We start from the raw sequence: 13988 nt of genomic DNA, 5'->3' as shown, positions 1-13988 counted from the left end.
CTCTAGGAGCTGAGGAGATTCCTCCCCATTTAAAATGCTCCTGGGGTGACCCACTGACCTGGATTCTCCTCTCAGCATCTTGACTCTAATTGCCTCTGCTGCCAAACTACATATGGCCCAGATGACTTCTCCTGCAAATGGGAGAGGGAATCAGAGCATCTCACAGTCAGGACAGAGGCCTCGGGGAGATGCCCATCCGCAGCAGGTTTGAAACAGCTGATCCAGTTCAAGCCCATTGATGCGCAGAGTGGGAATCTGAGTCTCAGAGCAGAGGAGATATTTGTCCACCTGTGAGTTTAGTGCCAGCCAGAGTAGGACTCCAACTAGACTCCCAGTTCAGAGCTCATTTTAGTAAGGGTTTCCAAATGTCCCAACATCACAGCTACCCCTTGGGTCTCCAAAATGTCCCTGTTCCAGTGTATATGTTACATATATAACACATTTAGCACCCTGAAACATAGTTTATCAGAGGAGTTTGTTTTTATTTAGAAAGAAGATGGTAAGTTACTTTTTATTTTATTAATTGCAAAAACAAAATTGTAGCAGCACAAATGAAAATATTAAAAGAAATTATTTCTGCTATCCAAATGAAACCATATTTCATTTGTTCACATTCCTTAACAGCTGTAATCTTTTTACATACATTTTTATAATCTTTTTTATTTAATATTATACATATTTTGTTTCATTTGTTCACATTCCTTAACGTGGCTCTAGCATACATGCTTTACATGTGCATTTATGAATACAGCTGTAATCTTTTTACATACATTTTTATAATCTTTTTTATTTAATATTATACATATTTTCCTATATATATTTTCATACAGCTTTCTACCTTCTGCAGTGTATTTCATCAAGTAAATAAACCATTATTTACATAACTACACCTTCATTGTTTTTATATCATAATATATTTCAATCATGCAGAAAAGCACAAGGAACAAAACACAAATTTAACAAATATTATTCTTGAGATTTTTTTTTTAAATTAAAACATTACAGGTATGATTGGAGTTTTCTTCTGTATAATGTGCTCTAATCCCCCTAGAGATTAGTTCTCTGCAAAGTAAACTTGATCCACACAAAACTCTAGATCAAGTAGGACAGGTAGGATGATCTTTGCCAAAGAGTGATTTTCCCAAGATCCCAAAGCCAGTAAGTGGCAAAGTATAAAGAACAATAGGTCCTGAGGTATTTTTTCCATTTGCTTGCCTAGTTTAATAGGTATACTAAATTTAGTTTAGTATAAAGTAAATATAAACTATGTTGCCCTTTAATGTCAGGTGACTGTCTCTTTAAATGTTGCTGTTCTGATGTATCTGATATAAATATATATCATATGTCATTCTAATATATATAAAAATATATGTACATATGTTTAATAATAACCTGGTAAAATTTGCATCTCTGTGGGGAAAAAAAAAAAGAACTCACATGGTTGGGCCTTTATTTCTCTATCTGTTAAATGGGCATAAGGAGGGCCCTGTCTAGGATCTTCTGCTCTGTGAGCAGATAAGGAAAAAGCACAGTTTTCTACCCCTACCTGCCTTGGTTACTCCCATGCTTTGCATAGTCACTTATGAAGCTGAGGAAGGTGAGTGAAGAACAACCCTTGCAAAACTGAGAAATAGTAATAGCTGAGTTAATAGCTGCTTAGTGCTCCTTACCTGCTGATTTGGAAGCCCTTTAGTTATTTGCAGCAGATGAAAGAGAAAGTGATCTGCTAAAATGTTCCCTCCAAATGTATTGGTGAGGTAGGTTAACTCTACAGGAAGAAGAGGGCATTGCTTAACACAAAGAAATACCTTGCTTATGATGGGCTTTTAAGGGCCAAATTCCCCAACTCCAAGACCTTCAAACTACACCATCTAGGTGATATCTTTCCAAAGTATGAGCCCTGAGGAGTTCATCCTATGGGAGCTGTCTAAGCATTGCACATACTCTCTAGAGCCCCCACTTCTTGTTCTGCTTCTACCACTGATGGGCTATGGGAGCTCAGCCACTTTCACCTACCTGCACAATGACACCAGTGGATAACATGCTTCGTGCTGCTCCTCTATAGTCCTAAAGTTCTGTCATGCAGTGGAAGGTGGAGATGGCTTTCAGAATTAACAGTATAAAGCAGGTGCCTTTTTAATTCCTCTTGGCCTGAGTCCCTGCCTACTGGACAGAAACTAGGAAATAGATGAGTGTCTGGCTCCCTGGCCTGGGTCACAGAATCACAGAGTTGTGAGTGGCTAGCAGGAAACCTTAGTGATTATCAAGAACCATACCCTCCCTCATTCAACAAAAATTTACTAGGTAGTTGTGTTGAATAGAATGTGGGCAGGGATGGTGGCTGTTTTGTCCATTGATTTATCCATGGCACCTAGTACAGTGGCTGGTACATAGTAGGTGCTCATTAAACATCTGTTATATGACGGTAGTCTCCTGCAGTACAGTCATCTAGGGGAGGCTATTAAGTGCAGATTCCTGAACCCACCCCAGACCTCCTGAATTGGAATCTCTGGTTTCAGGGCCCAGGTGACCATCATGCCCTCCAGAGTTTGAGAACCACGGCTGTACTGTCTGAATTAAGTATTCACCTATTATCAGAAAGGAGAAAAATGCTGATGTTTTCACTTTTGAGCATTTGTCGGTACACTGAAATATGCAAGTCAAACAAATTCATTTTCCTGGAACCATTTCTGTGGAGCCTGGAGAGTCCTGAGCTTTGCACTGGGTATGTACAGGGCTCACTTCCACTAATCTTGGGGGAGGCAAGGTAAATAAAAGGCGGAGAAGATAGGAGTGAAGCCACATGAAGTCCAAGTTTGGCATTATAATTGCCTTAGTCCTGAGCTTTGCACTGGGTATGTACAGGGCTCACTTCCACTAATCTTGGGGGAGGCAAGGTAAATAAAAAGGCGGAGAAGATAGGAGTGAAGCCACATGAAGTCCAAGTTTGGCATTATAATTGCCTTTCACTTGGAAGTCATAAAATAAGAAATGTGCCACCCTGGGGAGCTTAGCTGATTTGAGGTTTTTCTCATTCCCTTTCCTTCAAGGGTCTATGATTTAGACTGTGCACAGATGACCTGGGTTCAAAACTCAGCTGTGGGTCTAACAGCTTGGTCTAGAGCTAATCCCTTTTACTCCTTTTAAGCTTTATTTTCCTCAGTCATAAAAATGGACATCATGATTTACTTTATTTGGGTTGTCGAAAGGATTAGAGATGATATAAATTCAGGTGGCTGGTACGTGCTCAGTACAGAAAAGCTGGTAAATTTTGGCTGATACCTATAAACTGCCGTAACATCTGGACTGCAGAATTCTGCAGAGATTCATCCAACCTAGCTCTTTCATTTTACAGGTAGAAAAGCCTCAGAGAGGAGAAGCAAGCAAATGGCACAAGATCATCTAGCGCCTTAGGTTCCTTGAGGGCTATTAATCTCAATGAAGAACTCCAAATTCCTCCTTGGACTAGAGAGGGTGATGAGGCTGAGACTCTGAGGGTGGCCTGTGATGAAGGAATTCCTGGGACAAGATGCTTTTGAAAAGGAAGCTAGATATCTCAGGTGAGGTGACTTCTCACCTATTTCTTGCGAGCCAGAAGCCTTTTCTGAGGATGCAGCAATTAGTGAGAAAGTCCCTGAGGCTGGGCAATTTGTGAAAATTTAATAGAAAATTTGTTAATTTTCTATAAACAATGGAGTTTTACAAACAATCAGTCCTTTGGGCAAGTGCTGTTGAGGCTTTCCCTGGCAAGGTATTGAATAGTACTGCAGCTCTGCAAGGTTGGCTAGATAGAGATGGCTGGCTTTGGGGACCCTCCAAGCTTGAGATCTGGGCCATAAAGGACACAACACCAGTCAGTGGCCAGGCTAGGACCTGGCTAGAGATGGCTGGCTTTGGGGCCCTCCAAGCTTGAGATCTGGGCCATAAAGGACACAACACCAGTCAGTGGCCAGGCTAGGACTAGTAGCTGGAAATTGTCTTACAGGATTCTGACTGCTGTTCAGGGGTAACAGAAAAGAGGGGCCTTGGGAAAGTTCAGGTCCTTAATGTTAATGGTGATGATGGTGATGACAGTTATGACAGTGAGAGTGATGATGGGCACTTTCTATTTGTCAGACACAGGGCCAAGCAATTTATTTTACATGCATTGTTTCATTCAATCCTTCACAAGATCCCTGTGTGGAGCAGCGCCATTGCTATCCCCATTTTACAGGTGAGGAAATTAAGGCTCAGAGAGGTTAAGTAAATGACCAAGAGCAGAAAGCTTATTAAGCATCAGGATGCAAATCTAAATGCATTGGAGTCCAAGGTAAGCCAGCAGCCTGTAAGTGCCAGAAGGAAGGTAAGTAACATAGGCCAGTGCCTTCAAGGGATTCAACCCCCATTTTCATAAATGAGGAAACAGAGGACCAGAGAATTTAGCATTTTTCCCCAGGAGGTCAGGCACCATGCCAACCACTTTGCATATATTACCTCCTCCAACATCATAACATCCCTATGAAGTAAGTAATTTTAAGACCTTCATTTGTGTAGATGAGGAAACCAAGGCCTAAGACTAAATGACTTGCTAGAGTTTAAAACCAGGCAGTGTGACTCCAGGGCCCATGTGCTTAATTTCCTGAGTTGCCCAACACTGGAACAAGATTGGGCAGGGGCTGAACCAGAACCCAGGACTCCTGACTCTCAGTCCAGTGCTCTGAGGCTAGGTGTGGGCACTCTGTTGGAATGCATTGTTCTTTAAAAGCGAGCTGGCCTTGAGCCCAAAGACTGAAATCACACCCTGTGGTTCTGGGAAGCTCCCACTGGAGAAGAAGGAAGCATTTGCTCTGGTGTTCATGTCTGAGCAGGTGTGCTGGGGACTCTTCCCCTGTTTCCTCCTCTGGCTGGAAGGGTGGCCTCCCTGGGTGGGCAGGGTGGAGCAGCCCTTATGAGTGTAGGATGGGCAGGAGGGCAGGAAGCAGGCGTGCCCAATAAACAGGCCCAAATCTTCCCGCCTTCATGCCTTCATCCAGGCGCTACTGCCTGGCAAACAGCAGGGCATGGTGATGAGAGTTCAAGGTTGGAGTCAGGAGGCCAGAGTTCTGCTCACATGGAGGCACTCACTCCATGTGCACCCTTGACAGTCGGGCTCCTTATCTGTACAATGTGTGTGTTGGTGGTAGTGGGCGGGGGTGGGGAGAATCAAAATCTTCCAGGTTTTTCAGTTAACACATTATTTATTCAGCGCCTACTGTGCCAGGAACTGGAGATATAGCCAATGCAAAGCCGATTTATGTCCTGCTTTCATGGATCTTACAGTCAAGTAAGGAGAGACACAAAGATTAAATCTGCATTGAAACAAATGTAAAATGGCAACTACCAGCAGTTTTAAAGGAAAAGGTCTGCAGTGGGAGGAGAGGGAATGGCTCGATAGTCTGAGGGGTGGTGGGGATGGCTGCCCTGATGATGTGGTTACTAGGTAAATGGCTGCTGGATGGAGAGGTCCGTTGTGAGAGGGTTATCTGAGGAACTGGGAGAACACTGGTGGGCCTAGGGAGGCCGGCAGGACTCCAGCCACTTGAAGACATTGTGGGCCATGGTAAGAGAAGTCACTGAAGTTTTGGGGGGAGGGTGCTGGCGGGTGATAGGAGAGAGAGATGATTGGGTTTAAAAGAATATGGGTAAACGCAGCCTTCAAGGAACAGATAAAAATGCCAGCTCCTCTGAGGAGCCTTCCCTGATTTCTCTGCCTTTAACCTGTGGTATTTATCCCTCCTTCTCTAGCCTTGCAGTCTGGCTAGAGAAACTCAGGCCTCCGGGGGAGTCAGACCTGCACTATCTCTTCCTCATTGAAGTGCACTGTAGCTTCAAACGAGGCCCTACGACTCCCCGAGCCTCAGTTTCCCCAGCTCTGCAGAAGCAGGTTGTCTCGCAGGGCCCGCCCAGCGCTAACGCAACGTGATTCGCTCTGGCAGGAGCGGGGGGCTGCCCGCATTGCTGCGCAGGCATCGTGCTGCTGGCTGGGGCACAGCCACCCGGCTGCGGGCTCTTTCCTCCTGGCTGGGGGCTGCGGGAGCGGATCTCGGCGCTAGACGCTGCGCATTAAAGTGGGGGTGCGACCCCCTGCTCGCGCGGGCCCGCGCGGCCCCGCCCCCGCAGCCGGTGGCCCTGCGGCAGCCCTGGGCGCGAGCTCCGCCCTCCGCCTCCCGCGGGTCTCGCTCCCTCCGCCCTCCTCCCTCTTCCCTCCTCCCTCGCTCGCTCGCTCGCTCGCTCCCTCCCCCAGGGCCGGCTCGGCGCTGACTCCGCCGCACGCTGCAGCCGCGGCTGGAAGATGGCGGGGAACGACTGCGGCGCGCTGCTGGACGAAGAGCTCTCCTCCTTCTTCCTCAACTATCTCGCCGACACGCAGGTACGGCCGCCTGAGGCCGCGGGCCCGGGGCCAGGGGTGCTGAGCTGCGGGGGCTGCAGCCGCAGCTGCGGAGGCCGGGAGGTAGCAGTGGGCGCACTGGGGGGATCGGGGGCTGCAGGCTGCGGAGCTCCCCTTCCACGCACCCTGCGATGCGCTCCGTTACGGGGACAGGGAGCTGGAGGTCCCCGGGGCGCTCCGGCCGCTGGAGAGGGTCTAGCCTTGGCTGCTTGGAGTCCGCACCCCCGCAGGCAGAGCTGGGGGGGTGCCGCGCTTCCTTGGGGAGGTGGAGCCGCGCCAAGATGTGGGGGTACCCTCAGTTTGGCGCTGGGTGCTGGAGGCGCGCCCTCAGCGCCCAGCACTTGCTGCCGTACTTTCACGTGGACATGTGGCCCCGGCACGGGCGCCTGCTCCGGTTCCTGGAGTCCCCCAGTCCTCCAGCCTCTGGCCCCCTAAATGCTGCTGCTGGCCCCCCGCAGCTCCCCACCAGCCTCCGCAGCTCGCAGTTTCCTGCCAGTTACCGGTTGAGGGCATCGGGGTCTGCGGGGCACGTGGACTACGGGCGGAGACAGCGCCTTCCTGGTTTCGCTATCCGGCGGAGCTCCCCGGGGGAAAAGCAAGGCAGGATGGGGGTGGAAGGACTGTCTGGGGGTGCCTGGGTCCCCCTGCGGCGCGCGGCCCCGGTGCGCGCTCCACGATGCAGGAGGAAGGGAAGACAAGGCGGCGTCCCGGGCTTTGGCTGTGTCTGGGAGTCCCACCGGCGACACGCGCGTGACAGGAGAGGGTGCTCTGGTATGCTGGGGGGCCGAGGAAACTGGTGGCTTGGAGGTGGTGCTGCTGGGACGATCAGCCACCGAAAATGTCTGCACAGGGCTTGCGTGCCCCCCACCCCTTCCCTCATTTCCCCCACCCCATGCCTGTTGCAAGCATAAAGTTTGGCTCTGGAGTTAGGGCTTTTACTCCGGGCGCTTGGTTGCGGGTCCCCGAAAGGCTGGGGCTGCGGTGGAACCTTGGAGGAGACCCAGGATGCTGGCACACGCCGGGGCGCCGAGTGGGGCAGCCGGGTGGAACCGGGCGCGGCTTGCGGGGGCTGGTTTGGTACCTGGAGTGGGAGAGCCGGTGCCGGCCCGTTTTGCATAACATGGGAAGGGAGGGGGAAGGCGGGGGGGTGGGGTGGGAGGAGAGAGAGGGAAACTTTGCTTCTTGTTATAATCTGCCAGTCTTTGGGCGGCAGCAGCTGTCATGGGACTGGGTGGGCGGGGAGAGGCTTGCAAGCTGACTCCTTGCGGCGAGACGCGACTTGGAGGGGACGCAGCAACGGAGACATTCAGCTCCGGGCGGACTCCGGGTGGCGACTTCGGGCTGGCGGCTGGGACGGCGCAGCGTGGCGGGGTGTCGCCGAGAGGCAGGCCCCCACGCGCGGGGGAAGGCCGGCCCTAGCTCCCTGCAGACGCCGCTGCGTCGGGGAGCCGCGGGGCCGTGTGGTCGGTGGCGGGCGCGCTCGGGTGGGTTCGCGCCAGAGGCCGAAGGGGCTGGCGTCGTGTGATTGCGCTTCTCGAGGTCGGGGGGAGTGTGTGATGAACAGGCTGCGCGCGCGGGGGTGTGTGTGTGTGTGTGTGTGTGCACACGCCGCGCGCGCCGGGCGCGTACCTTTACCTCTGACGAAACTGCGGTGGAGCTCCCGCCGCCGTCGCCCGGCTCCGTCACACGCCCCGCGCCCGTGTCTGCGCCGAAGGCGGGTCCTAGCCTCAGCACCCCTGGAGCTGGTGGGGCTGGGTGCGGGGTGGGGGGCAGAGTTGCCCATGGAAGATATTGTCCCCAGGTCTTGTTCTTGCCCGGGGGCTTCTCCAAACCTCTCGACTAAGACGCGGGTGAGAGAGGCTTGAAATAGCTGGGGACTCGTTCAGGGACCATGACAAGAATTGTCCGCTCTGGACCTGACCCTGGATTTTAAGTCCATCGTCAGTATTTGGCTCACCAGTTATTAATTATTTGCCCTTTTAGCCGCCCAACGTGCCTACCCGGCAGGGATATTTAACCCAAGGAAACTAGAAGATTGGGTAATCAGGTGTCAGCAGAAGCAGTGCAGTGAAAGTTAATCTGGGACATTTGCTTTTTTTATTTAACCACGTGACAGGCCGAAGATCTGCTGGTGATCTTTGCCGGCCCAACTTGGGAAATGTAATTGATAGGACGAGCTTTGCAGCCGCCCCTAGAAGGCTCAGGAGGCCAGCCGGAAGAGGACCTGGGCGGGCCACCGCGCGCCTCCTCGTTTTACAGTTGGAGGAAGAGGCTGCGAGGGGTGAGCGGCTTGTCCGGGACCACGCAGCCAGCGGGTGACAGAGCCACCCAGGGCTCCTGACTCCAGGTCCTGTGTGTTACCTCGAAATAGCACTGGACTTGGAGTCAGAAGGCCTGAGTGGAGTCACCTTCCCCACTCTCTGGCTGGGTGATCCCGGAGCAAGCCATTTTAACTCTCCGAGCCTCTTTTCCTCCATCTGTCAAATGGGACTGGTGGTGACGACAAGAAAATCCAGTGGCTGGTGGTGGGGGTGAGCACTTTTTGCATGCAAGATGTCTGGTTGTTCATGCAACCCCCTTTCCTCCCCCACCCTACTCTGACCCTCCCCTTCTCCTTCTCCCTTTGGGAGGGTTGGGGAAAGTGGATAAAATGGTAACTCATTGTCTTTCTCCAGAAGACTTTTGTTGTCTTTGGTGGCTAATCCAGGGTTAGATTAGAGGGAGGACTTCTGTTTAGGAGACTTAACTTTTACCCATCCAGGCCAAAGTTCAGAAATTTAGCAGAACAAGGATTGTGAAAGTTTCTTGGAAAGTTTTGAGGAGTGTATCCCAAAGGACTATGGGTTGGCTTCACCTTTGCTCAGGCTGTGCCCCTTGCCTGGAGTGCCCTTGCCCACCCTTCCTGCGTGGCCTTCTCATCTAGGAGGCCTTTCCGGCCCAGCTTGCCCTGCTTTCTCTCCTCTGGTTTTCTTAGTCTGTTATACAACCAAGCACATTAAGTGTGAGTCCTGTGTCCCGTAAGATTCTAGAGCTAGAGTTGTGCCTTTTATCTCTTTGTGCCCACATGGCACCTTGTCAGCATGCTGAACTGTGTTCCTTTGCCCACCTCTTGGCTAGGCACATGGATTATAGACAGAAGCTCCCAGGCTGGCAGGGGAGACAGCTGGGCAGTGAGTATGGGGAGAGAGGAATGCAGAGGGCTACAGCTGTGGGCAAAGACTTAGGCTCCAAAGGCCACACAATAAGCCCACACTAAATATGGGTTGTTTGAAGTCCCTTGGGGCATCAATCATAGATGCCCAAAATGTCAGAATTGGCTGAAACTGTATAAGTCATCTGGTCCAACCTCTTATCATTTGACAATATGTAATTATAGTATTGTTAGAAAATACTGCCAAGCATAAAAAGAAAAATTAGAAATATTTTGTTACCCAATGATGACCACTGTTAATTTTCATATATATTTCCAGATTTTTCTTTCCTATTTATATAAATCACATCTATTTTACAAAAGATTGGTCATTCTGTATATACTAATTTGTAACTTGGAATCATTGTTTTGTAACTTGCTTTTTTCTTCTCCAAACCATATGCTGTGAATATCTTTCCACATCAATAAATATTCTACTTAATATCTTAATGGTTATGTAGTATTTCGTTGAGGGTTGAACCAAAATGTATTCAATCAATCTTTTATTGTTACTCATTTAAGTTTACTTTTTTTTTCTTTTTTGCTATTGTAAGCAATGCTGAAATGAATATCTCTGTGCATATGTCTTCTCTTCTTCCTTTAAATTCCTAGAAATGAAATTACTTCATCAAAGGAACTGTGCAGGTATTTGGTGAACCCATTTCTGGATTGCCTTCTAGAAAGATTGTACTAATTTAGACACTGACCACATTGTGTAGGAACACCTGGTTCCCCATACCCGTATAACTTTTGATATTTTCACTGGTTTTCATTTTTACCAGTCTGTTCATCAATAAATTTTGTCATTCTTATTGTTTTAATGTGCTTTTCTTTGATTGCTTCTGATGCTAAACTTTTTCTCCATGTGATCATGGGCCATTTATGGTTTGGTTCTATGAAATGCCGTGTTTGTGAACATGGCCCATTTTACAATTGGTATTCTGTCCCCTCACTTTTCTAAAGCTGGAACTGAGCATGCAGAAGGGGCCGTACCACATGGAGAAGTGGGAAAATGGCTTGAAGTCCTAGAGTTCACTTCTTTTGTCTGCAATATCACTGCCTCCACAGCCCTCGAAGCCAGGGCCAACATCTTATCCAAGTCAACCTTAGCCGTGTGTAGGAGCAGGTTGAAGCGTAGCCTTTCCTTGGGTGCATTTGCCCACCCTTCACCTGTCTGAGACCAGGGGGATTAACTTCTTCACCTGAGCCCAGACTGGTTCATCAGAGGTCTGGTTCCACTTTCACAGGGGCTCCCTGGCTGGTGCTAATGACTGGAGTGCCTGTGAAACACAGGAAACGCAGTGGCCCAGCAGCTGGGCCCTGGGGCTCATATTTCACCTTCACCTTGGGGCCCTTGTCTCCCCAGCTGGTTCAGGCCTACTAGAAGCTCCACTGTGCCACAGTGTGAGTCATTCTTTTCCTTCTGTCTCTGGAATAATAGAAAGAATACTGGCTGGAGTCAGAAGCATCCTTGCAAATGGGGGCTTGGGCTTGGAAGTGAAGTCATAGCAAGAGCATTGCAGTGTTAACAGCTGTGTTCTTTATCATTGCCATCATCAATGACATTTACTGAGCATCCCCTAGATCCTGTGTACTCTGCCGAGCCTTCTGTTTGCACAGTTACATTTCATTCTCACAAAGATTCTACAAAGTGTAGGTGCTATTTTACAGTTTTAGAATTTTACAGTTTCAGAAAACTCACTGACTTGCTGAGGACTATCCTACTTACACTACCTTTGAGTAAGCAGAAGAGCCAGGAGTTGTGGGCAGCGTTCCCAGACTGCTCGACTCCAAGCTCCTTGAAGACAGGGACTACTCTCTGGTTTTGTTCATCACTGTTTTTCCAGCATCTGAACAAATGAAGGCACATTGTATAGAGAGAAGACAAGGCTGTGAAGTCCCTCTGCTTCTCTAGGCCTCACTTTCTCAGTCTGTGAAATTAGGTCCTAACTCTCACAGTTGGAAATGAAATCATTTAATTTATGTAGAGTGAGTATCAATCTGCTGCTCTTACAACTTGGAATTCTCTCTCTGAAGCATTTTAGAAGGACAAGATGAAGTATAAAGCTAACTCCCATGCGTGCAACCTTTTTTTACATAAAAAAGAGAAGCATAATTCTTATTATGTGAGGGTGAAGAGAACCCAAATAAAGTCATTTGGAAGAGGATGACTGGGGTCAGTACCTGTCTGTTCTCCAAGGTAGTGTCTCCTATCCATCCCATGTACATTCAGTTGATGCAGAACCTACTGGATTGGATGGACCTTTTGTTCCTCTCCCCTTCTGGCCTAGGTCCTTGTTCATTTGCAGCTGGGTCCCTGCAATTACTATGAAACAGATCTTTGTCACACCAGACTTTGCCTTCTCCCATTTGTCCTTGTTCCTGACAGCAGATCAGTCCTCTTAGAGTGCATGTCTAATGTCACTCCCTTGCTCACACATCTCCCATGGCTCCCTAGTACTTTCTTCTTAAAGACTGTTTTTTAAAAAAAGCAGTTTAAGGTTCAAAGCAAAATTGAGACGAAGATACAGAGATTTCCTATATACCTCCTGCCCCCACTCGTGCATGGCCTCCCCCATTGTCGGTATCCCCCACCAAATTTTTATATTTGTTACAATTGATGAACCTACACTGACACATCATTATCCTACAGAGTCCATAGTTTACATTAGGGTTCACTCTTGGTGTTGTACATTTTATGGGTTTGAACTAATATATAGTGACATATATCCATCATAGTATTATATGGAGTATCTCCACGGCCCTAAAAATCCTCTGTGCTCCACCTATTCATCTCTCCCTCCCCCAACTCCTGGCAACCACCGATCTTTTTCCTGTCTCTATAGTTTTGCCTTTTCCAGAATGTCATACAGTTAGAGTCTTACAATATGGAGCCTTTTCATGTTGATTTCTTTCACTTAGTAGTATGTGTTCAGGGTTCCTCCATGTCTATTCATGGCTTGATAGCTCAGCTTCCCAGTACTTTTAAATTAAAGGCTAAACTTTAACCTGATGTTCAAGGGCCTTCAGGTACTTGAAGCTGAAGAGTTAGGCCCTGACTTTGTCCTGAGTTGTCTGTTTTCCCTTGGGGATCCCGCCCCACCGCAGAATATGCCGTGAATTTTCCTCTTGGAGATTTAGGCTCATGCTGGTCTTTTCTGTCTCCTCTGTCTCCAGGCACAGCTGCTCCGTCCCACGTGTGGCAGTGTGCAGGGCCGGTAGAGCGCTCATCTTTGGAATCATCCTAACTGGGTTTGAGTCTTTATTCTGCACTTTGCTGGCTGTGAGACCTTGGTGGGTCACATAACCTCCCAGAGCTTCCATTTCCTCATGTGTGAAGATATGATAAACTGTCTTCTGTGTAAGATTGCTGTGAAGAATCAATGCAAATCAAATGACTACATGGATTTAAAGCACCTAACACATGCCTGGCATATAGTAAGCACCAAATAATAGATACCATCTCTTCTCATATACATCACTTAAGTGTTAATTAGGAAATGACTCCACAGTGTTAAGCTCCATGAGGGCAAGGATTTTGTCTGTTTTATTTATCTTTTTTTTTCCCATAGTGAATAGACAGGTTCCTGGAATACAGTAGACATTCAATAAATCCTCATTGAGTGAATGAATGTGCTAGACTATGAGCTTCTTCAGGAAAGACACTGCTCCTCATTTTGTCTTCAGTCCATGTGTTCCTGAGAAGGGATGGATGAATAAGTGCTTGTAGAATGAGCTGGAATGTCCTCTCCCCACCACCATCCCTGTCATATTAATGTATTCATAGCCTACCTGAACTTCAAGCCCCCGCTTGAAAGCCTGTCCTCTATGGAAAGCCTTTTAAGCGAACTGTTCTGTCTCTACCACCCACGTGGAGTGTGCCGCTTACTACCCTGTGGTATCTGGTGTGCTTTTATCCCCACTACCGGATGGAAAGCTCTAGCAGGACAAAAAATAATTATTTTTATCGTGGTGCCCATCAAGTAGATGAGTTTTAGAGCAAGAGAATGTCTTACATGTTTAGGTATCAGGTTCTCTGAAAATAACTTTGCATTTTAAAGATTTTACTATGGAAAATGTCAAGCCTATACAGAAGTAGACAGTAGCAAAAAGAGTATAGTGAATCCCCATCCTCCCATCACCCAGCTCCCACCATGATGCACTTGTGGCCACTCTGGTTTCATCTACCTGTACAACACTTCATTTCATCCATGAATATTTCTGTGTGTATCTGTGAAGAGACCTTTGGGTGCTATCACATGGGTTTCTCCCAGTAACTCTGTGATGTTGGTTATGTTTTCCCCCTTTTGTAAGTGATGAAATCAAGGTGCAGAGAGGTTAGGTCAGTTGCTCATGGTCTCGCAGCTGACCTGGGATTTGGGCCATGGACTA

The 13988-nt window shown here is 48.3% G+C and overlaps 1 protein-coding gene across 2 annotated transcripts in view; it reads left to right on the top strand.

Moving 5' to 3' along the window:
- Window positions 1–6221: 6221 nt before the first annotated feature.
- The window catches only part of PPARGC1B (peroxisome proliferator-activated receptor gamma, coactivator 1 beta), a 108338-nt gene continuing 100571 nt past the window's right edge, over window positions 6222–13988 (top strand). For both annotated transcript variants that reach the window (XM_008565910.1, XM_008565909.1), the window contains exon 1: window positions 6222–6388. In XM_008565910.1, the coding sequence (XP_008564132.1) occupies window positions 6311–6388 (78 nt within the window). In that variant the 5' untranslated portion in view covers window positions 6222–6310. The remainder of the gene's footprint in view (window positions 6389–13988) is intronic.

Source organism: Galeopterus variegatus, unplaced genomic scaffold, assembly GCF_000696425.1.
Source record: "Galeopterus variegatus unplaced genomic scaffold, G_variegatus-3.0.2 Scaffold212, whole genome shotgun sequence".
Lineage (NCBI taxonomy): Eukaryota > Metazoa > Chordata > Mammalia > Dermoptera > Cynocephalidae > Galeopterus > Galeopterus variegatus.
The sequence above is the reverse complement of the archived record's forward strand: the minus strand, read 5'-3'. Positions and strand labels throughout refer to the sequence as shown.